The sequence below is a fragment of the Argentina silus genome, assembly GCF_951799395.1.
Source record: "Argentina silus genome assembly, chromosome: 20".
Classification (NCBI taxonomy): Eukaryota; Metazoa; Chordata; class Actinopteri; order Argentiniformes; family Argentinidae; genus Argentina; species Argentina silus.
Window position 1 is genome coordinate 12,947,940 of NC_139674.1, and position 21,901 is coordinate 12,969,840.

General features: G+C 49.4%; 1 protein-coding gene across 1 annotated transcript in view; it reads right to left on the reverse strand.

The window, feature by feature from the left end:
* Positions 1–21,901, reverse strand: part of lrp6 (low density lipoprotein receptor-related protein 6) — a 47,542-nt gene that overhangs the window by 19,449 nt on the left and 6,192 nt on the right. The window contains exons 3-7 of the mRNA XM_083692338.1: positions 9,902–10,099; positions 9,428–9,624; positions 8,453–8,584; positions 5,536–5,932; positions 4,253–4,424 (exon numbers count right to left, since the gene is read on the reverse strand). Of these exons, the coding sequence (XP_083548464.1) occupies positions 4,253–4,424; positions 5,536–5,932; positions 8,453–8,584; positions 9,428–9,624; positions 9,902–10,099 (1,096 nt within the window). The remainder of the gene's footprint in view (positions 1–4,252; positions 4,425–5,535; positions 5,933–8,452; positions 8,585–9,427; positions 9,625–9,901; positions 10,100–21,901) is intronic.

The following is a 21,901-nucleotide window of genomic DNA, read 5'->3' on the forward strand; positions in this document are numbered from 1 at the left end:
CTTGGTCAGTTATAGGTAGGGCACCTAAAGATTGTACCATAACAACCGGCATGGCTACCACTTCTGGGAAAGACTAAAGAGGACCACACCCGTCCTGCAAACCGATATTGAATTTCCGAATTAGTTAAAATGTGATTAGCTTAAAGGGTTTGGTTACAGTTAATGGGGACGCAGGTCGAGTCAACAGGTTCGTCATTGGTTCCCACGCCGTCGTGGTGCGTAAACCCTAAACCACAACCCCAGTGTACAGTGCGTTCCCAGGGTATTGGGTCTGCTCTTCAAAAGCCACGCCTTGTTTTTATTTTTACAACAAGGCTGAGCCAATGGGCTGCTGGGAAATTCACAACAGTGACTCACACTTTCAAACGTACGTGCGTAATTTAGAATAGGACAAAATCAGCTAAAAAAAATTTTTTTATGTCTCTTCAACTGGAAGCAACAAAAACAGCCAAGCCCTCTCTGCAAGCTTGGCGTCTGGGCTGTGTGGATGGTGATTGGACGGATGGACGGACGGGGGTTGGGCTGGGTTGGTCGGGTGTGGGTGTCAGTCAAACGGTGACGTTAAACGCTGATTGAGTTTCCACATTGTGCCGTGGATGGATGTGCGCGGAGGGGAGAGCGCGGAGGGGAGAGCGCGGAGGGGAAGGCGCGGGGGGGAGAGCGCGGAGGGGAGAGCGCGGAGGGGAGAGCGCGGAGGGGAAGGCACGGAGAACCCCGGCGACCTGGCAGTACATCTCAGCGCCGCTAATTAGAAGCAGCAGCCGGCGCAAACAAACAACGGCGCATATGGCCGCCACATTTCCTGTCCTTCAGATGGAGCCTCTTTGACATCTCACTTCTTCTCCAATGTCTGCGAAAGTGTTTGTTTGTGTGTGTGTGTGTGTGTGTGTGTTTTTCAGAGTAGATCCCTTGTGTAGAGGCAGCAAGTGCAAACACGATTAACTGTCACCCCACTGATAGCTGGAGATTTCTTTACTTTGGCTACTAAGCTTCAGACAACCATTTTGTGGCCCAGTCTCTTTTCAATGTCTTCACACTACACTTGGTTATAGTGCACTACATTGGGGGCTTAAGAAGTAGCCTAAATCAAACATAGCACCAAGTATACTTTCCCCCCTCAGATGCGTGTGAATCAGACAGACTTTATCAATTAAACCCAAAACAGACAGAAAAACATGTAGGGCTTCATCCAGCTTCTCTGACCAAATTAAATCATTTCCTAAACAGATGTTTTTCTGATGAACAAAAGGATATGCGTTAATCTATACTTAAGCCTTGGCTTAACCTTCTGCTGGTGGTCTGTTCATTGTAACAGAGGACGTAGGAGAAACACAAGGAATGGCATAAAGAAAACAAAAATCGATAGGTCCAATTCTCAGACGGGCCAAAGGGGCCCCAAACTGAACTGAAAAACACCCCAAAAACCTCTAAATTGTCGGCCTTTGCCCTTCTCACAGTTCTCACGCAACCTCATGCAATGCCTGTTGCATGTGCAAGCCTTCAACCTCCTGGCCTATACTTTCAGAACTTCAGACCTCAGAAATACAACACTGAAGCCTGCATCAAATCCAGGGACATCTTGCAGTGGTTTCTGTTTTCGGGACATGCCAATGCATTTATTTCATATTAAAAAAATAATCTTTAGAAATAAGAGAAGTATGCAGATCTGGATACGTTTGGCCGTCATGTGATAAGAGAAGAAGAGAGCCATGATCAGAGAAAATAGAGACGGGATGAGGGGAATTTTAATTGGCATTCGACCCGTTGCTTGATCGACACACTGGAGCAATAGTATCTGCTGTGCTGTACACAAAGCAGCTCCACATGGACTGTGGTCATTATACTGCATCCTCTTTCTGTTTTTACACACACACACACACACACACACACATATATATATATACACACACATACTATATATTTATATATAATATATATATATATATATATATATATACACACACACAAATATATATATATATATATATATATAGAAAATGAAGTTTCCATCCTCAGTGAGATGGCCTCAGCCAAAAGGTCTCCGCTGGTTTGGGAGTTGTGACCACAGTGTGGTGTGGGTTTCAAATTCTGGGGCTATTCTAAACAGAGGAGACCGCAGCTGGAGTGGAGGCCGCAATCGGAACCAGATGAGGGCTCTCGCCGCAAAACCCAGTTCTGCTCAAGACCTAAGTGAGCAAACCCAGGCTGCCCTCTGCACCCCCCCCCCCCCCCCCCCCCTTACGCTACACCCCCTCCGTCCCTCCCTCCCTCCCTCAGCAACAGTAACCTAACACATTCAGGGAAGAAGTGGCATGTGGGACATGGATGTCCTACTGAGGAAAACAAAAACCAACTAAAATGTGCTAGACGCAGGGCGATATGACGATATGCGTGACGATGCCAACCGCAGTTTCCTCCACGGCAGTTGGAAAACAAAAAAAAGCCCCTCTTAAGAAAGGCCTACTTTGAAACTGGTCGTTTCCATATGTCAGTGGAGGGAAAAGCAAGAGGCCCTTGGAGGGGGGAGAGGAAACCGAGAGTTTCCATGTCAAGGTAAGAGTAAGACGCCTGTGTGTGTGTGTGTGTGTGTGTGTGTGTGTGCGTGTGTGCGTATATAGTGTACCCCCTCTGCGCTTTACATCTGTACCTAACACAACCGGTCAACGGGGCTCTAATTACGTCTCTGGCTCGACTGTCAACACCCCTTTAAGTGCCGAAATTTAACGATCAGGTTTCTGAGAAGAGGGGGACTTTGATGTGGGCAAGGAGGGGGATGATGTGGGCCTGGCAGCCCGAGCTGAGGCTGAGGGATGGGGGAAATTAAATGGTCCCGATTGACAGACGCCTCGCAGAACCGATTGCGGCACTGTTTTGATTGGCAAGTGTCAAACTGAGAGGGGTTGTTGGCTTGCCATATTTCTGGCAACGCCCCCCCCCCCCCCCCCAACACATTTGATTCTGTTTTATTAAACAGCTCAAGGCAAACGCCGCCCTTTGAACTACTAACACAAGCACTTCATTACAGCTGCTCAGACAGGCGCAATCCAAACATCCACAATATAATCAGAGACAAAATAATGAATTACTGAAGTGAGCGGTCAGGTATAAAATATCTTCATAAACCAGTTACTGACAGATGACTGAAGTCTTAGTACTAACTGTATTGCACTGTAGGTCTTAGTTAAGATTAAACGGTAGTCGGGACTGAGATAGTTAGCTAGTTAAGTCAGTGAAGTGTTTGTGTGGAACGACATCCAAGGATTCATTCCGATGCCCTTCAAATGTGTTCGGGTAACCAGGTCTTCGGCAGTGTGCTCCTCCCCCCTCCTCTCGCAGACAGACAGCGGGTGCCTACATCTGTGTGTCCTTATTCTGGGCACGTCGTCGGAGCACGGGCAGGCGGGGCTCCGGGAGGTGTCAGCCGGGTACGGCGGTGGTCCCTGTGATGCTGCCAGCTCCCTGGCGTCAGCGCTGTGTGGCGGCTGAGGAGAGCTAAAGCCGGCCGTGCGAGCGGCGCGCCCCGGCGGGGGGTCCTGCCTGCTGCAGGCTGCCAGATAAAGCCTGTCACAAAAGACCCCCCACTGCACCACCCGCCATTATCTGACAGGATTATCAGCACAGCTGACCCCCCCGTTCCCCAACATCCCACCCCACACACACCCACCACACACTGCCTAATGAAACATGCCAACGCAGTGGAGGGCTAATCGTGAGGCAGTGTGAGGACAGAGGATTGTGTTAAGCAGCAGGGACCACCGGTTAATAGGACAATCTCATCGACTGTGGCGTGGTCACACTTACTTGTGTGTAGTGGTGTGACTAACTGACCTGGGGAATGGAATGTGTCATCCAACATCCAACCTTCGACCCCTTGACCCCCACGGAGGAGGGGGGCCTTGTCGTACACTTAACCATCCCACTGAGTGGCAGTCATAAAACCAGCAGGCACAGTACTTAAGGAAGGCTAGCATGCAGCATGTAGCAACAACCTAGCTTCACCACAAGTCCATGAAATACACGGTGTGCTGTAAGTGGCTTTGGATAAAAGCAACTGCTAAAGGTCATATGTACACAACACTGTATATATTCGGGACCAGGCGGACCGACGGAGCATGTTGCCAGGCAAAAGGTTGTTAATCCAATAAAACAAATCATTATTGGGTAAATCAGAAAGTTTAACGAGGGAGCTATATGGAACCATTCGACGCTCACTGGCGGCACTCTTCTGATACGCCGCTTTGAGGAGACCCACCTCTATCTTGTCGGTCTTGGCGTCCCCCCAGTAGATCTTCCTCTCGTCGTAGTCCAGCGCCAGGCCGTTGGGCCAGCCCAACGAGGTGTTGACCATGACCACACGCTCCGTCCCGTCCAGGTCGGCCCGCTCGATCTTCGGAACCTCGCCCCAGTCGGTCCAGTACATGTACCTGCAGAGAGGAGGGGAGGGGGGACCCCAATGTGTCAGATTCACACTTCATCATAAATGACTCGGAAGATCTGTACTGTCTTACAGTGTTCAGTGAATCATTACCACTCTGTCAAAAACACTTCAAGGTGTCAGGTTCACGCACAGAGGAGTGGGAATAGTTAACAAACGACTACGCGGGGAGAGATGACGATACCGACTGCAACGCAACTGAAAACTACTTCCCTCATCGGGACTGGGTGGAATTGCAACATGTGGAATTGCAACGCAAACTCATAACTTTGAATGGGGGGGGGGGGGGGGGGTTTCAAAATGAGAGAAACGGGGACAGAAATAGTAGGAGAAGAGATGACACGGCTGTGTGAACAGATGTCAGCTCCTGACTCATCCGGCTGGGAGCTGGGCTGTGGCCGCGTGGCAGTGGGTATGCCCGGATGCCAAATGGTGGGCACTGCAATCAGTAAGAAGCGTGACTAAGATGAGGTCACCACACATCCACAACCAGAGAGAGGGAGAGAGAGAGAGAGAGAGAGAGAGAGGTGCACTGTTGCTTGAGTCACAACAGCAGCTGAGCCACAGACATGATGATGTCATCATAACGTCCCCTTCCAGAACCAAGTGGGTTCCATGGCTGGTGGGGGGGGGGGGGGGGGGGGGGGGGGACCATCGCTGTTCTACTCATTCTGATTCTATGGGGGGACCGCAGCCACCTGTGAGTGATGTCATGGTGTTCCATCAACATCCCTCCAACACGATTGCAGCATTCAGGTGAGACCTAGGAGTACTAGGAGCCATTTTAACACAGTCTTTAGGCCAGCCTGATCATGCCACTTTTTATGGTATGGAATGGCACGGCTCAGTTTGGTTGGGAAAGGCAAGACTTTTGAGTGGGATGATAAAATCACTACCTGGTCTAAGTTGAAGTCACTTCATCATCAAGCTGTCCCTTAACATGGGGGGGGGGGGGGGATTGAGAGCATTCCTCCCAACAGACAATCAAAGAAGCTTAATGCAACATCAAAAAATTATCAAATCGTTCCACCTTGAACTTCAAGCTAACCAAGCACTAAAACCTTAATCCTAGATGTACGGTAGACAGAAAGTGAACCCACCCGGCCACAGGGTCCAGTACAATGGCTCTGGGTTCGTCCAGGTCCTCAGAGATCAGGATCTTCCTCATGGTGCCGTTGAGCCTGGTCACCTCGATGCGGTCGGTGCCGGTGTCCGTCCAGTACAGGTTGCGGGCGATCCAGTCCACGGCGATGCCGTCCGGGTGGTTGACCTGCGAGGTGACGATGAACTGGGCGTCACTGCCGTCGAGGTAGGAGCGGCGGATGGCCCGCACCTCGTCGTCCGTCCAGTAGATGTGTCCGTCCACGGGGTCGTAGTCGATGGCGATGGCGTGGCGGATGTCCTCGGCCTGCAGGATGATGTCGGTGAAGTCGGGCGTGTCCAGGGAGATGCGGCGCAGGTCAGTCCGACGGGCCAGGAGGAGGAGCTGAGTGGCACCTGGAGGGTAGAGGTGGAGAGAGACTCAGTCAATGACACAAAATGGAGGGCAACGCCATACTGTCCTTTGGTGCAAACAATTACTTTCTCAATTGGAACTTATTTCACCAGGCAGACATTTCTCAGTACCAACAAAGAGCATCACAAAGTATCAACAAACATCAACAACTTCGCTGTCATCATGTCACTTTTCCTTGAAAAACCCAATGCCCCAAAAACTTAAGACACACAAAATCACTCTTCTTCCCCCCCCCCCACCAAAATAAGATGAGCCACTATGCAATTCTTGGTGATTTATGAAAGAACGTAAAATAAGGGAGGAAAAAATTAAGTTGGTCTGCCCGTCCCGTTTCTGTAGAAGGTCGACCCAGCAGCCTACTCAATGCTTCCAGAAAACCCATCTCTGAAAAGATCAGAGGCCCGCTTTGAACAGTCAAGCATGGCTGATGGCCCTCCCCTCTCTCTCCCTCCCTCCCTCTGTTTCTCTATTCAAGGGGCCTGCGCTCCCCGAGCCCCCATCCAGTTACACTGCTCAGTCGGACGACAAAAGCTACTTCTCTCCCCCCCGCTCGCCCTCACTGCTGGTACAAACAGGTCAGCCAGTTTTCTGAAAGCCCCCCTGCCTTTTCTCTTCCTGATAGATTTCAGGAGGCTTTCTGGCCGACCGCCATTAGAAAGGCAACAGTTAGTAGTCACCGCTGGGATAGGGAACTTTATTCTACTTGCCACCGACGAGTTGTCTGTCTTGTACCGGCAAAACAATACTTATACAATCTCTCAAGTCTATGAGGTCACCTATTCTGTCATTTGAGTATTCAAATAAAGGTTTTGTGCATTTTATACGATCTAAAAACATGCAAACATTTCAACAACAGGGTGAAGGACTGACAATTCTGCTTCTGTTGACAATAATCACCATGTGAACTAAGTAGCAATCCATTAAAAGCCCCTGAATACATGTGATCTGTACACACTCGGGCAGACCTGAGGGGTGCACAGCAGAGGCATACAAAGGCGATGACAAATTGGCGGCCTTTAAAGCCTTTAAAACCCCATCTTAGCATTGTCTACTAAGGTGGGTGGACTGGGGGAGGGGGGGGCGAGGGGGTCCCGAGGAGGTGAGAGCATTGCTGGGACTAACAATAGGCAGATGTAGGCCTCTTGTCAGTCCTGCTGCGGGTCAGCCTGTGCTGCCTGCGTCTCAGCCTGCTCTAGCCATCGGGGGGGGGGGGGGGGAGTCTCTGATTTAAGAAGGGGAGGACTTGAAAATGAAACACCACCAACCCCGCTGAAATGGTTAAAACCAGGCAGTGAAAGGGGGTATTGTCTGCCAGGGAACATGTGATCCCCCTCCCCAACAAAAGCCTCCCCGCCCCTCTCTCCTCCTTCGCTCTGTTGACTGGGGGAACTGAACCAAAAAATGTAAATAAAAGAGAGAGAGAAAAAAGAGAGAGAGAGAGAGAGGGGGGGAGAAAAATGAAAGCCGGGGGAGAGCTACAGCGATTCACACAAGCTACGCCAATGAGCGGAGTGGAGGGGGAGAGTTGCCATGGCGACCACAGGTCAGCCCGCACCACCTTCAGCTGCTCGGATCGCCTCACAGAGATGGGGTGAGAGGGAGGAGAGACGGGAGGGAGGGGAGGGGAGGAGGGGAGGGGAGGGGAGGAGGGGAAAACAGAGAGGCAGAGATGCACCCCTATCAAAGTATATCTCTGCCTGCTCAAAATTCTCTACAGAAACAAAGACAATGAAGGCGGTGCATCGACAGGCCAACCTGAAACACAGAAGGGGCAGTGGAAAAGAAAACTAACACTCGCAACTAACAAAAGTTACAACTTTGTTTTTAACCATGTGAAAAGGCAATAAGAAAATATAACACTGGTGGGGCTATAACCGAGAGTTCTCAAAGGAGCAGGTTTTGGTGAGCGTTCCTCTTACTGCGTGAATATAAAAAAATATTGGACAACATCAGACTGTAATGAATTCAATCTGGACGTTGGGCAGAGTTCTTGTAAATGGTTACACATTTCTAGAGCAATCTCAGACCCATACGCCTTTACACATCAGCAAATCCACGCACTTCTCTTTCCTGCTTCTCTGTTTCCTGCTGGGATTGCTAAAATGATGAAAAATACTTCCCCCCTTCAACCAAAAGAAAAAACATAATTCCCCCTTCAACCAAAGAAGTGTAATTCAAAGTTTGACTTCAGCAAAAGTGCATTCAATAGTCGATACAGGACACCGGAATTGTTGAGCAAGCATTGCCGTAGGGCCCCTTTCATTCTGAAAATCTATCAAAACACTTTGCAGACACGCAAAACCTTCTATCACACTTGCATGCCTCTCGGAATTACTTCAGAAGTCACTTCATTGTGCTGTGCATGTGAGAACATGTTAGGTTTTGTTTTGCTTTTATTGTTTTTAAAATCGAGAACAGTGGGGTGGGTGGGGACCAGGGTGGGTTTAGTGCTATAGGGGGAAGGGAGGTTGGTGGTTGGGTACTGGAGGTTTGAAGCTCACCGTCTCTGCAGGTCTTGTCGTCCTGTAGCAGCTGTACTCCGGTGGGGCAGGCGCACTGGTAGTAGGGTTTGATGGGGGACATCAGGCACAGGTGGGAGCAGCCTCCGTTCCTCAGAGAGCAGGGGCTGGTCACTGGTGGGGGACGAATCACATCACAGTCACCCAACACAACAAAGACACATTGCACAACGTGTTCTCAAGGCACTGTTCCATCACATGACAGGCTGATTCTCCTTCCATTCCAGAAAGTAGTTCCCTCCCATCTTGTTCACTCCCCTTCATAGATCTCTAAGGGTTGGTTAGGTGTTAGCAGCAACGTCGGAAAAAACAACATGCCTCGGTCTGTGAACAGGGAATGAACCAGGGCAGACGGGAGGGAACAAATTCTGGCATGGTGGTATGTGTGTGTGGTGTGTGGTCTGCCCTCCACCTGAGGAAGGCAGACTGCATCCTGTAGGTGAGGTAGGGGGGCGCGATGCCGTGGAGAGAGAGAGAGGGGTCGTGACCGAGTGTAGCAGGCCCCTCTCTACGCCGTGAGAAATTCTCTGCATTCAATCTCAGGAAGAGAACCTGAAAACAGGGACTCTATTGTTTGTGTCCTGGTCACAGAGATGAGGAAAGGTGACTGTTTTGCTGTCACGTTTTCAGAAGGGCTATGGGCTGTGTTCCCTCTAAACATACTCCCTGAGTGCTTTGTGTATTGTTTGTTTCTATTTTGTCTCAAAATAAATTGAGGAAGAGGCTTTTCAGTTAATCCTCAAATAAAGTACCCCTGCTGTGTACCATGATGAATATACAGGAGGTTCACTCAGCAATGCGCCATCATCATAAAATGGTGCACTGCACACACACGGTACACTGACTACAGTGATTACAGTAATCACACAAATGGTTAAAAGTGATTCGCTTAGGAGTCTGTCACTCATGGCAATCAGGGACAGTGACTGGCTGAGGAGGTAGGCAAGGTGATCTTACAGGCAGGCTGTCTCTTCTGGCTGAAGACGTGGATGTCCATGGGGGAGAAGATGTCGGAGTGGACTTTGCGGCGGTCCTCCCCCGTGTCCTTTTGGCAGGAGTGGATGGAGTGCGTGTTCCAGTCGGTCCAGAAGAGGGTGTCGTCGTATAGTGTCAGGGCGAACGGGTGAGGGAGATCACCTTTAACCACCACCTCCCTAGAGAGGAGACCCAGCAAACACACATCAATGACAGATGAATGGCGTGGTAGTAGCTTTGGATTTCAGTCATTTATTGGACGCTCTGATTCAGATCAATTGACAAACAACTGCATGTGTCTACAGTAAGTGAAACAACAAGGCATCACAAGAGTTTCTAGAACAAGTCTTGGCAGCAGTGCTAGAGAAAGGGTAGTAGAGAAGGTTATATGAAGTTTGACTGATTAACCGATTAAGCAACACAAAGGCTAATGAGCATAGACTCGGGCTGCTGTACCTGGAGGTGCCGTCCAGGTTGGACCGATGGATGAAGTTGAACTTGGCGTCTGCCCAGTAGAGTTTCTGTTGGCTGTAGTCCAGGGTCAGTCCGTTTGGCCAGTAGATCTCTTTATCGATTATCATTGCTCGACTCGTGCCATCCATCCCTGCCCGCTCGATCTTCGGGATCTCGCCCCAGTCCGTCCAATACATGTATCTGTAGAAAGACATTAGAATACGACACATCAACAACTGGAACAGTAATTAAAATCATGTAAAAGGAACAAGTAGCCTAGGTCCTATTTGTGGGCATCAAAATATGCACTATTAACCTTCAATTATTCATTGTTGCCTGAAGACCTTTATAGAGTTTGCATGCATATGACTCACACTTTTTACACATCCTAGTTTAGACCCTAGGTATGTTTAAGGTTTCCTTGCTGGAAAAGAGAGAGACCACCTCGAGCAAAAACATCCGCCCAACCAAACAAACATGTTTTTGAAGGAAAGGATAAAACATGGACAAGGGGCCTCATCGTCAACATTGTAACTATGGCACCATTGTGAACTTTGACCTATTGCATTTAGAGCATGTCGCCCTGAGGTGTCCCATAGGATGGTGGTGTCAGGCTCCTGACGTACAACGAGAGGAGGGCAGGATGCTGGGGAGGGGAACTGGCGCCCTGAGGAAGCAGGGAGGGTCAGTCCTTGGAGGACGACTCTGGACCATAAGAACAGGGGAGGTCCCCTTAGACGAGACACTAAGTGTGATCAAAGCACATCGCTAATTGGCACAAAAAAAAGTCTGCATAAATTCAAGAAGGACCCACACACAAAAATAGCCCAAAACATACCTTCATTGACAAACTGATATTGTAAATAAGGGTAGGCATACATGTGCTATTAAAAACACCAAAAGCATCATCTCTGTAACCCTTAAATGACTCTATCCTCCTACACCACAGTGAATAGACACCAGATCCTTCTATGGATTTTCTATGGACGGATGTCATACACTCAAGTGCAGTTTGACCCATTCAAACCCAGACAGAGGGAGACATTTGTGTCTCAAGCGCTGTAGGAAGCCTACGCTATACATAATGACGCTGCTACTGCCAAAGAAACGGATGAGAACTGAAACCAGACAAGTTCCAGAAAACAGAGCATAGAAACAAACAAGGCTAGCCTTCAAATGTTTCTGACACTCACTATTCATTTTGTCCCAAAGACGACTCAACTGGGACTGAAAACGCCGTCAGTAGGACGTATTCGGGAGCAGCAACCAGATCACTCTAATTTCTCAACCTTTCTCCATCAACCAAATCACCACACAGAAAACAGAAGCAAAAGGCCTATCCGAACCGTTGGATACAGAATGCGTTTGGTCTGTCCACAAATCATCCAACTCAACGGTTAACTATTTTCCCTTCAAAACTCTTTATGACTTGTTGCCCTTGTTGTCTCAGGCCTGTTGCTTGAGGTGCCGGACAGAACGACCCCCAGCGGGGCTGTGGTTCGGGCCGGGGGCAGAGGAGCCCATCCAGGACGGCTCAGAGGAAGCAGCTAGTGGCTGTGGTTGTGGTGCCCAATGCAGAGGAAAAGGGCCATAGTGGAGAGGGGTTTACTGTGTGTGTGTGTGTGTGTGTGTGTGGGGGGGGGGGGGGGGGGGGGTGGATTTGAGTGTAAGAGGGAGCACTTGAGCCATTTTAACACATCCTACTTTTTACGCATCAGCACAAAAGCTCCTCTAGGGACTGGGGAACCACGGTGCTAACGGCTGCCTTTGTTTTCCCTAATTGCCCTCACAGCTGGACTGCCCCCCTCATCACCTCTTCACCTCTCCCCCCCCCCCCCCCCCCCCCCCCGTGATGACACACACACACACACCAAACTGTACCCTAAACTCCAGCAGCCGCAGTGGGACAATAGTCATGAAGTGGAGGAGAGTTCATGAGGAAGTCCGAGAGCAAACAGGGCCAGACCCATGCTGTGGCACAGACCACATGACCACTCCAGAATTCCTCGACAAAAACAAAAACTAACCGCTGGTCGTCTCTTGTCAAAACAAACTTCCCTTGCTTTGCCGGGGGCTAGAAGAAGTCCGGTGGTATATAATACCAATTCCCTTCCAGCTCAAACTATGTACGAATGGATTATGATGGATCAGTGGCTACAGAGGAGGCTCGACTTGACTCCCCCATTAAGGCGTCTGGACGACAGTCAGTGAGTGAAGAACAGGGCACAGAGCTCTCGTGAGGCTTTCACAGCAAACACACACTAATGCCTGAAAAACCTTTCCAGAGATCTGTTCACCACCACCATCACCACAGCAGCAGCAGACTCCTCTTTAAGCAAACACAATGTCCCACAACGCATTCACTGTTCTAGCCATCCCATCAATCACACCGTCTGTCCGCCTGGTCAGAACCCATCAACAGTGCTGTGAAAATAAAGTGCGGTGACCAGTGACCGGTGGAGGTCAACATGAGGAGGGACTTGGCGACCCACATAGGTCAGGGGTCAGGCTGGTCTCTGGAGAACCTGGTCTTGTTGGTTGTGTAAACAAGTTAAAGTGTTGTAGCACAACATAAAGGGGCCTTCAAAATAAAGGAGGGGTAAGAACAAATCTACATTTATATAGTTTTTCTCTTTGGTATTAACCATCTTGTAGTGGTGTTGGGAAAAGGTTGTTAAAGCATAGTGCCAAAGCAGTCTAACTTCAAGCCTGCGTTCTCTTTTTCGAACAGGCCAGTGCCCACCTATTTGTGTGCCACTTCTCAAGGTGCAAGTGTAACAAGAAACTATTTTCAAGCAGCCTTCACAGTTTTTCTTTTTTCAAAAAGTTCAAGAATATGAGAGAGACCTCACAGCTAAATAGAGAACAATGGATTAAGAACAGAGTTCAGGTTTTGATTCAGAGATTTTTTTTTTCTTTCTCCCGTCTTTTCTTTTCCACAAAGGGCAAGTCTAGACACTTCGGAGGAGATGAGTGTGTGTCCGTACAGGGAGGGTGGGGGGGTAGGTGTGTGTGTTTGTGTGTGACTCATCACAGCTGTCATCACACAGAGATTGCGGAAGTTTTGGCATGGCTATCGCGTGCATACTGAGGTAAAGCCATTCCACACACATCACTTTGACGTGGTTATGAGCCAATGTGACAGTGGGGGAGGTTGTCATTGATATACACAGGACGTCATTGTTTGGATTAACTCCCCTGAGAGAATTCCCCCCCAGGCGTCATATCCACAGTTGACACATCTCTGTGGGGCCTTCGGCTTGGTCAATATCTTGTAGAGCTGAGTTTCCTCTGGTGAGGTGGTGGCTGTTAAAGAAGGTACAGAGTCTGCTTAACCATTTTACGCCCCTCTGTGAGTGATACCATACTGTTTAGACAGCTGAATACCAAACACAACAAAAGCCTACTGAAGACTTTCTGTAGGCAATGTAAATAATATAGGCAATCTAAAACATGTGAATCAGCCTGAAAGTGGAACATTGTGAAACAAATAAATGAAGGTCTACATTGTAAACAAAAAGTACAATATAAATATAGAAGTAAAAAAAAAAAAAAAAGAGAAAAAAAAAAGTAAAACCTTTTTCTAGAACTCTATTAGAGTGAAATAAAGGGACAATGGGTTATTTCACAGAATTGGTCGGACTAGAGCGTTCCTCTAGTAGTGCTGCCTGTCGGGAGCAGGGCAGTCTGGGAATGCAGGAAGGGATGTCTGAGGACACATGGCGGCGTCTCCGAGCCTCAGGCTGCAAGACAGGCCGGCAGGCGGGAGAGCCAAACCATAGTAGCCCTGGATAACAGTGTCTGCTAAGTGACTAAAATGTAAAAATGCGAAATGACAGAGGGAGGGAAGTGGTCTGGTGGAGGGTGGAGGGGAGGGATAGCCTTGGCCTGGCGTGCATGATGAAGGGGACAAGGAGGTGCAGCTTAGGCCTACATAACACAAAGCTCCAAGCTTGTTCTGCGTAGCCTAACTTCTTGTGTGTGGGAAAAACCAGGGTTGTCATTACTCTTGCAGAGTGGAGGGGGTGGGGACCAGTAAGTAAGGGACAGGTCACAGTCTGGAATGGGGCGGTGAGCGAGTGGGAAGGTGGGTGGGGAGTTGTAGAAACAACCAGAGGCTTACAAAAGCCAAGGTCTGAGACTGGGGGAGCTCTTTAAAACCAGTGGGGGGAGGGGAGGGGACGGGGGGGGAGTCACCCATCCAAAATGGGCACTTTAATGAGCCTAATTACACGCTTTTTAAAATCTCTGTCTGATGTAATGACTAAGCCCTTTCCCTCCAACCGTGCTCAACTGGCCCAAAGCAAATAGCGCTGTCGTGGTTGTTAAGCACATGTGCGCTGGGCGGCATTGCGCAACAACAGGCTCTTTTTTATTGTTGTTGGTGTGCGTTCTACGCTTACTCACTCTCCACACATTTCTTACCATGCAGACACATTTGACATCAGACAAGGCTACACTGAAGTACTGGAAATGAGTATGGATTCACAGTCACACTTGAATATCATCTGCAGGGGGATTCGTGAATGTGTGGGACTCAAATCTGTATCAAACCCCTCTCAACCAGTGACCTAACTAGCCCGGCGTGCCCGAGGCAGGGACTCTGGACCCGAGCACAAGTAACAAACCAGAACTGGGTCTGTTTTCAAATGAATGCCTATATCAAATATCCATGACACACCTGACCTGAGGACTATCTTGGTGGCCTTTACTAACTAAGACAATCGACAGATATCTTGCCATGCCAAAAAGGTATTGAACTCTCATTCCTTTACGTTTCTATTCCAGGCAACAGTTCTTCTAAGTAGAAAGTGACACCACTTCAGTCACCGGCCATGACTAACGACGGTGTTAACTTATGACTCACGTACGAGAGTGAAGTTTCACAAGCGGCAGTCTCGGACATTTTTGGACATTTGCATAGCGACTTTTTCACAGGGAGAAATGCGAACAATCTGTCCAAGCCCCGAGTTAAGAATTCTCTCACCGCTGAAACGAATGGCGTGCAGAGAGAGCACCCCCGCGCCACAAGAGCTGCATTGTATTTGGTACCTGAAGCATTAATCAGCCATGTTGAACCCCGTCCAAGGCTGCGTTCCACAGTGGATTTGGAAACCAGTTTTCCTCAACAGCTCTCTGTCTCCCAGCCTAATTCACTTGGCCAATCTAGTGAATCTAGACTTGGCGCGGCCGGCACACTTTCGGTCATTCTTACAACTTAACTGGACGCAAACACAGACATACGGAAGAGGCAGGAGAGTGGGGTTGGATTAAGACACCGCTCATCATCCATCTTAGGCCTTAGGAGAGGGAAATGTGTATTTAGCAGACGACATAACAAGAATGCTAAGTATCTACTTGAAATATTGAAGTGATGACCCACAGATAGTGAAGAGTTGTTATGGCATACTGAAAACATACCAAAGGGGCAAAGAGATTGGTTCCCATGGTACCAACAAATACATTTTCAGTATGTTATAAATAGCTACAAAACACTTGTTAGTGTGAGGGTGTGTGTGTGTGAATACTGCCAGCATAAATCAGTCTGTTGTCGTGTGTGTGTTTGCCCAGTGGAGGGTTATACCGGTAGCATACGGTGTACAAGTTTATACCGGTGTAATTCCCACCACACTGTCCATACCTTTATCTTGCCATTACACCCGCCAAGCGCAGGAGCTGGCCTTTATTAAATTAATAAAATGGTATCTGCAACGCGCGATCATTGACTGTGGAACATTTTGGCCTGCTACAGTATTCAGAGAGAGAGACCTGTTGACCTGTTGACTTGGATCATGGCAGAGGACTGCCCCAGTATGCCAATGTTTTGGATTCAACCAGACAACAAAAAGGTAGGGCCCTATAAGTTCTGGGAGTGTGTGTGTGTATGTACCAAGAGTTGGCTTTATGTGTATAACCAGTAAGCAAATGTCAGCAATGTAGTGGCTAGTCTTATGTATAAAATAAAATAAATAAATAAATCTAAAAGTAATTCAACTGCCAAGCACATGACAGAACACTACCTCAATTACCTTTGTTCATTGAATAGACCACTAGGTTTGAATAGACCAATAGCTTGTGAACATGCAGTAAAATACACAAGGAAAATTTCCATCACCTGATGCTCTCAAAGTCTGGGTGCACTCGTTTGCCTGCCTGGCTACCCTGGCTAACATGCAGGTGGCACACAGATTTATTAATTTTTTTAAAGGCATTACTGGTCTAGCAGGTATTTTGGCAGGAAGATACACTGGTTAGAGAATTCTGATAACGGCACAAGCCTAGTGTGTGTGTGTGTGTGTGTGTGTGTGTGTGTGTGTGTGTGTGTGTGTGTGTGTGTGTGTGTGTGTTTAAGCCCGTAGGAGTATGAGTAAGTGAACCCAGTCCCATGCAGGGAGGCCAGGCTGTAGCCACGGCCCTTCCAGAGCGTGGATCAAACGGGCGGCACACGTGTGAGCCAGACACCCAGCGAGCCCTATTAACACAGCCCAGCCTACAGCCCCCAGCGCCTGCAGGAATCCTGCTCCGCCTCCCACCCCCCTCGCTCTTTACAGGGACGACGCAGAGCCATGCCGACACACACACACACACAGCCAGACATATAGAGCCAAGCCCCCCCCCAAACACACACACAGGTAGGCGTGTGTGTGTGTGTGTCACACACACACAGCTTATATTTCCTGTGTAAATAGCTGCCAATACCTTATAAGAGGAAAATAATAGCTTCCAATAGCTCCCTCTGGCAAGTCTTGGACAGAGAAGAAAGGACCAGAGGAGGGAGGAGGCAGTATTTCACAGCAAGGGTCTTTTTAAGAAAAGATGGCTGTACTGTTAACCAACCTCCCCCTGTACTGCTAAAACCATCAGGGCACAGTGCTGCGTTTCCACCTTACAAAAGTAGCAGAAGTAGAAGATTTGCAAAGGGGGGACGGGGGGGACGGGGTCTGGATGCCTGTACTTGGTCTTGAACTTCTCCCAGTGGTTGCGACTTAGGCCAGTAGGCCCTTGGCCAGAGAGGGGGGGGGGGGGGGGGGGGGGTGTGACCAAGCCGAGGTGAGGGACTGAGGGCGGTCGAGGGGACTGGCCTTCGGAAGGAAGTCCTCGAACATTCATCAAGGCCTTTGGAGGGGTGTTGGCGTGGCGCTGGGGCATTCGATGCGCTGATGTAGGTTGATTAAAAACACAAACAAACCTGTGTGTGAAATGTGGAGTTTTGACAGAGAGAGAGAGACCCAACTGGAAATAAGCAGAGGGGTGTTTGCGTTTCAACAGGGCAGGCAGGCAGTGGGCACTCCGGTGGCACATGTTGCACACACAGGTTCAGACTAGAAAACACAATACTTATAAATGCTGGTGCCTCACCTAAGTCCCCTACACTAGATTTTGTAGTAGGAAGAAAGTGACTTTGGTTTTACTGCTTTACGTGTTGTGAAAAGAGTCACATTTTACTGCACATCCAAAACCCACCCACCCTAAACTACACCTCGTTTTCAAATTCCAATAGTTTTCTCTCAGAATCAAATGTCTCAATAATCAAGGCAATGTGGCGTTGTCGCTTGATATCACCTTCATCAGCAGTATTTACCTAATTTACCTAACGTAAGACAATAATTGTAGTCATCACAGTGTTTGTTATGCTGACTCATACTGACTCTTTGTTCTGCTGGTATACATACTATGGGTGAGTAAAGACACACATCCTGATTAAAGTCCCTCCTGGGGCTCCTTCCATTCCACTTCGCTACAATGTGAAGGCATAGTGAAGCAACTACAGTAAACTAAAGAAAATGTCCCCGACCCCCCCGTCCGTCCGTCCCCCATTCATATGAATCACTGCCTTGGATACAATTCGGTCTCAATATCTTACGCTGGAGTAAAAAAAAGAAAAAAAAAGAGAGGCTATTTTACAGAAAACAGCTGCCGGTGTAACAATGGGTCTTTGTGAAACGCACGCAAGCAATAACACAGTTTCTCCAAATGAAACAAAACCGGGACAAAAAAATAAACATAAAATGTACGCACCGCATTTGCAATTGCGTGTGTAAATAAAAAGGAGAGGCCTACTTTAAATTGTTGTCGTGATAATGAGATGGGAAGATGGGCTTGGATGTTCAGGGGGCTCTCTTCTCTCACACACACACAAACACACACACACACACACACACACACACACTGTGGTAAGCAAGCAGGCTCTCAGTGGGGGGCCGTTCCGCAGGGCTGGCTGATTAAATCGGAAGCTGGCTAAGCTATTTAATGGAGTAATTACAGCGCCGCTCGACTCGGTCCCCTCTCCGCCAACACGCTGTTGGAAGTCATGCCTGGCACCGCTCCGTCTGAGCAGAGGGCAGGGGAGCCAGGCTGGTTCTAGGATGGGACTGAGCAGAGGGCAGGGTAGCCACTAGCAAGGTAGGCAGGCAGGCAGGGTAGTCACTAGCCATTAGCCAGGCAGGCAGGGTAGTCACCAGCCAGGTAGGCAGGCAGGCAGGGTAGCCACGAGCCAGGTAGGCAGGCAGGCAGGGTAGTCACCAGCCATTAGCCAGGAGGTTAGCCACGAGCCAGGCAGGCAGGGTAGTCACCAGCCAGGCAGTCAGGCTCAAGGTGACAGAAGAGCAGTTGACAGGCCCCTGAGGGAGGCCAGGGGTGGATGATGTAATAAACCTAGAGATACTAGAGCAGAGATAGAACAGCTCTATATCTATGTACTAGAGTGGATAATGTCAAACGTACATAACACTAGAATGCGCTGATCATTCTATTTCTATAGGCATCTCACTCACTGACGATAAGACTGAACCCTCCACACTTTCTATCTAGAACAGACTTCCTTAAAAGTATTTCGGTTATTCTCATGTTTGTTGCATATCAAATGAAGGCTTCTTCCTAAAGTCAATCCGATAGGCAGCCAATAGGTGAGACCGAATGTTGATTCACTCAAACAGATAGAGATGGGGGGGGGGGGGGGGGGGGTGGAATACAGAGAGGACAGCATCTCTTCAATTTAAATAAAACTAATGAATACATTACAGGGCCTCTTTTATCCGAGTCCTTGTGGATTTACATGCTAATTCATGCCACTCTTTGGTGCCTGATCGCCTGTATGGAAAAACTGGGGAGATCACTGAACATTGTGACGGAAGAGAGTAGGAGGGGTGTGTGTGTGTGAGAGAGAGAGAGAGAGAGAGAGGGGGAGGGAGAGGGGGAGAGAGAGTGGCAGAGAGAGAGAGGCAGAGAGAGAGAGAGAGGCAGAGAGAGAGAGAGGGGGAGGGAGAGGGGGAGAGAGAGTGGCAGAGAGAGAGAGAGGCAGAGAGAGAGAGAGAGGCAGAGAGAGAGAGAGGGGGAGGGAGAGGGGGAGAGAGAGTGGCAGAGAGAGAGAGAGGCAGAGAGAGTGGCAGAGAGAGAGAGAGGCAGAGAGAGAGAGAGAGAGAGAGATGTGATCCTCAACATCAATGGCCCAGCAGCAGCCTTAAACATGCCTCTCGTCTACAGTGACAGGATACAGGGAGGCACAGCAGGTGGTAATGGGATATATATGAGAGGATGAACCAGCCATCCGCTATGAGGCCTGCGTTAGAGGCCATCCTCTATGAGGCCTGCGTTAGAGGCCATCCTCTATGAGGCCTGCGTTAGAGGCCATCCGCTGTGAGGCCTGCGTTAGAGGCCATCCGCTGTGAGGCCTGCGTTAGAGGCCATCCGCTGTGAGGCCTGCGTTAGAGGCTATCCGCTGTGAGGCCTGCGTTAGAGGCTATCCGCTGTGAGGCCTGCGTTAGAGGCCATCCTCTACGAGGCCTGCGTTAGAGGCCATCCTCTGTGAGGCCTGCGTTAGAGGCCATCCTCTACGAGGCCTGCGTTAGAGGCCATCCTCTACGAGGCCTGCGTTAGAGGCCATCCTCTACGAGGCCTGCGTTAGAGGCCATCCTCTACGAGGCCTGCGTTAGAGGCCATCCTCTACGAGGCCTGCGTTAGAGGCAGCCACGTAGACAACATAAGAAACACTTCAACACAGAGAGGCTAGTCTTACCATATTGAACTAGTCCAGGCGAAGTGCCAACATCATTGCCAACAGCAAACATACAGTGTGTTTTTAGTATTATGAGCCATCCCCATCCCCATCAGTGGACTGGAAGAGGTATGAATTCTCAGACGACAACCACCAACCGTGGTGGAATAGAACGGCTGGCCTAACTTAACAAAGACAGATACACGGGTCTCCTGATGCTGCCTCTCTTCCCTTATTTTCCCCTCATACTTTCTCCGTACTACAGCAGCAATGCTGCTTGCTGAGGGACTTGGGGGGCAGGGGGGGGGGCATGCTACCATCTAGTCCAGATAGCCTGCAGCGATTTGCCTGTGGCCATGTTTCCTATGGAGGGGGGAGGGGGGGGATAAACTAGGGGAGTGACCCGAAGAAGGAGCAGGCTACAGCTACAGTCTGCAGGCAAGGCCAGGCTTCACCCGCAAGAGACCTTGGTTGCAGGAGGCTGGTGAGGCATTGTTCAAAGGAAGAGTCAGACTCGCTAGGAATAAACTGCACGAAAACACCATTGGTGAGGGTGTACTGGAGCGAATGCCCATTCCTCATTCCTGAACTACGGGTGGGATACTAAAATATAGGCCTATTTTCAATGTGTGAAAGCTCGCAAATTCAAGTGGAGTGCCGCTGCTAGACCCCTGCGGCGGGAGCGAGGTGGGTCACAATGGACTACGACATGGTGACACATTACAGAGAGGGTGTGAGTCGGGTTGTGAGAGGACTCGTATTGGTTACGGATCAGGTCACAAATCAAGCGACTTGTGGCTTCATTGGTGGGTTGGCGTCCAGAAAGGGTGGGACCTGAGGGGAGGGAAGCCACTGGGGTTTATAAATAGCGTGGAGACCGATGGCAGGGCGATAAGCGAGGCGCCGTGTAGCTACTGGAGTGTGGGAATCAGACGCAGAGATGCTACTTATTGGCAGCTTCTTCCTTCACTAAAATATGCACGTGATAAGATTTGCAACTGCAGTTTGAGATAACGGTCCTTGGCGCTGGTCTGAGTCTTACTTTCACAACGCCAAGAACGCCATTACAATGGAATGAGGGAGGAAATAACCTTGGCAATCGTGGTCACATTTGATATGTTTCTGCGCTTGCAGCGTTGCATAAAGTTGACAAGAAGAGGAGCTCTCTCGTTTCGAACTTGACGTGTAAATTAAACAGGCCTCACACTTCAAACTAGACATATACTGACACTGTAAGCTACAGCAGAGCGTCCTCTTGCTTACATTTCAACAACTAGTAACTTCCATCCTCTGTCTGTGGAAGTCTGTAACGCTTCGGTGCAAAACAGCCATGACAGCACATTGGAACAATGTCCGTCACTGTGTCACATGGGGGCCTATCGTATGGCATTGGTGGGGCAGACCCTGGTCAGGTTCTTCAGGGAGAGCCAGGAGGAGGGTGGGGTGGGGTGGAGGGGGCTTGGGGGGCCAGAACGACCCACCGTACAGCACGGTATCCGGTTACCCTCCTAGCCTTTGTCCCCCCTCCACACTCGGGTTACTCACTTGGCCACCTGGCTGGCTGGCCCTCTCTCTGGTCCCCAGCCTGCCTGGTAGTGTAACACAAGCCCCTCACCATGCTCTGATCCCAGGTCCTCTGTGCTCCAGGGGGGAGAGGGGTCATCGAACCCCGCCGATGTCCCCCAGGACGAGCAAACTAAACTGCACTTCTACCGAATACCGAGAGGGGTGGGGTCTGCTCCCTGTGGCATCTACTGGTGGCATCTTCTCCAATATGCCACGCCATGCCACACTGACCCCATTACAGCCTGAATACTAGGCCTAAACACAGCCTCCGATAAACGCCCTACACAATCAATGACAAATACGAACTCTGAAATTCCCAAAGCAGCACACAAGGACCACCACCACATCAAAGATCAAATTCTCCCATTAACACACAGAATGCCTATGTTGAAAATCCCCACCACCGTATGGAGGGTGGTCACAGGGCAACAGCTCACAGCACG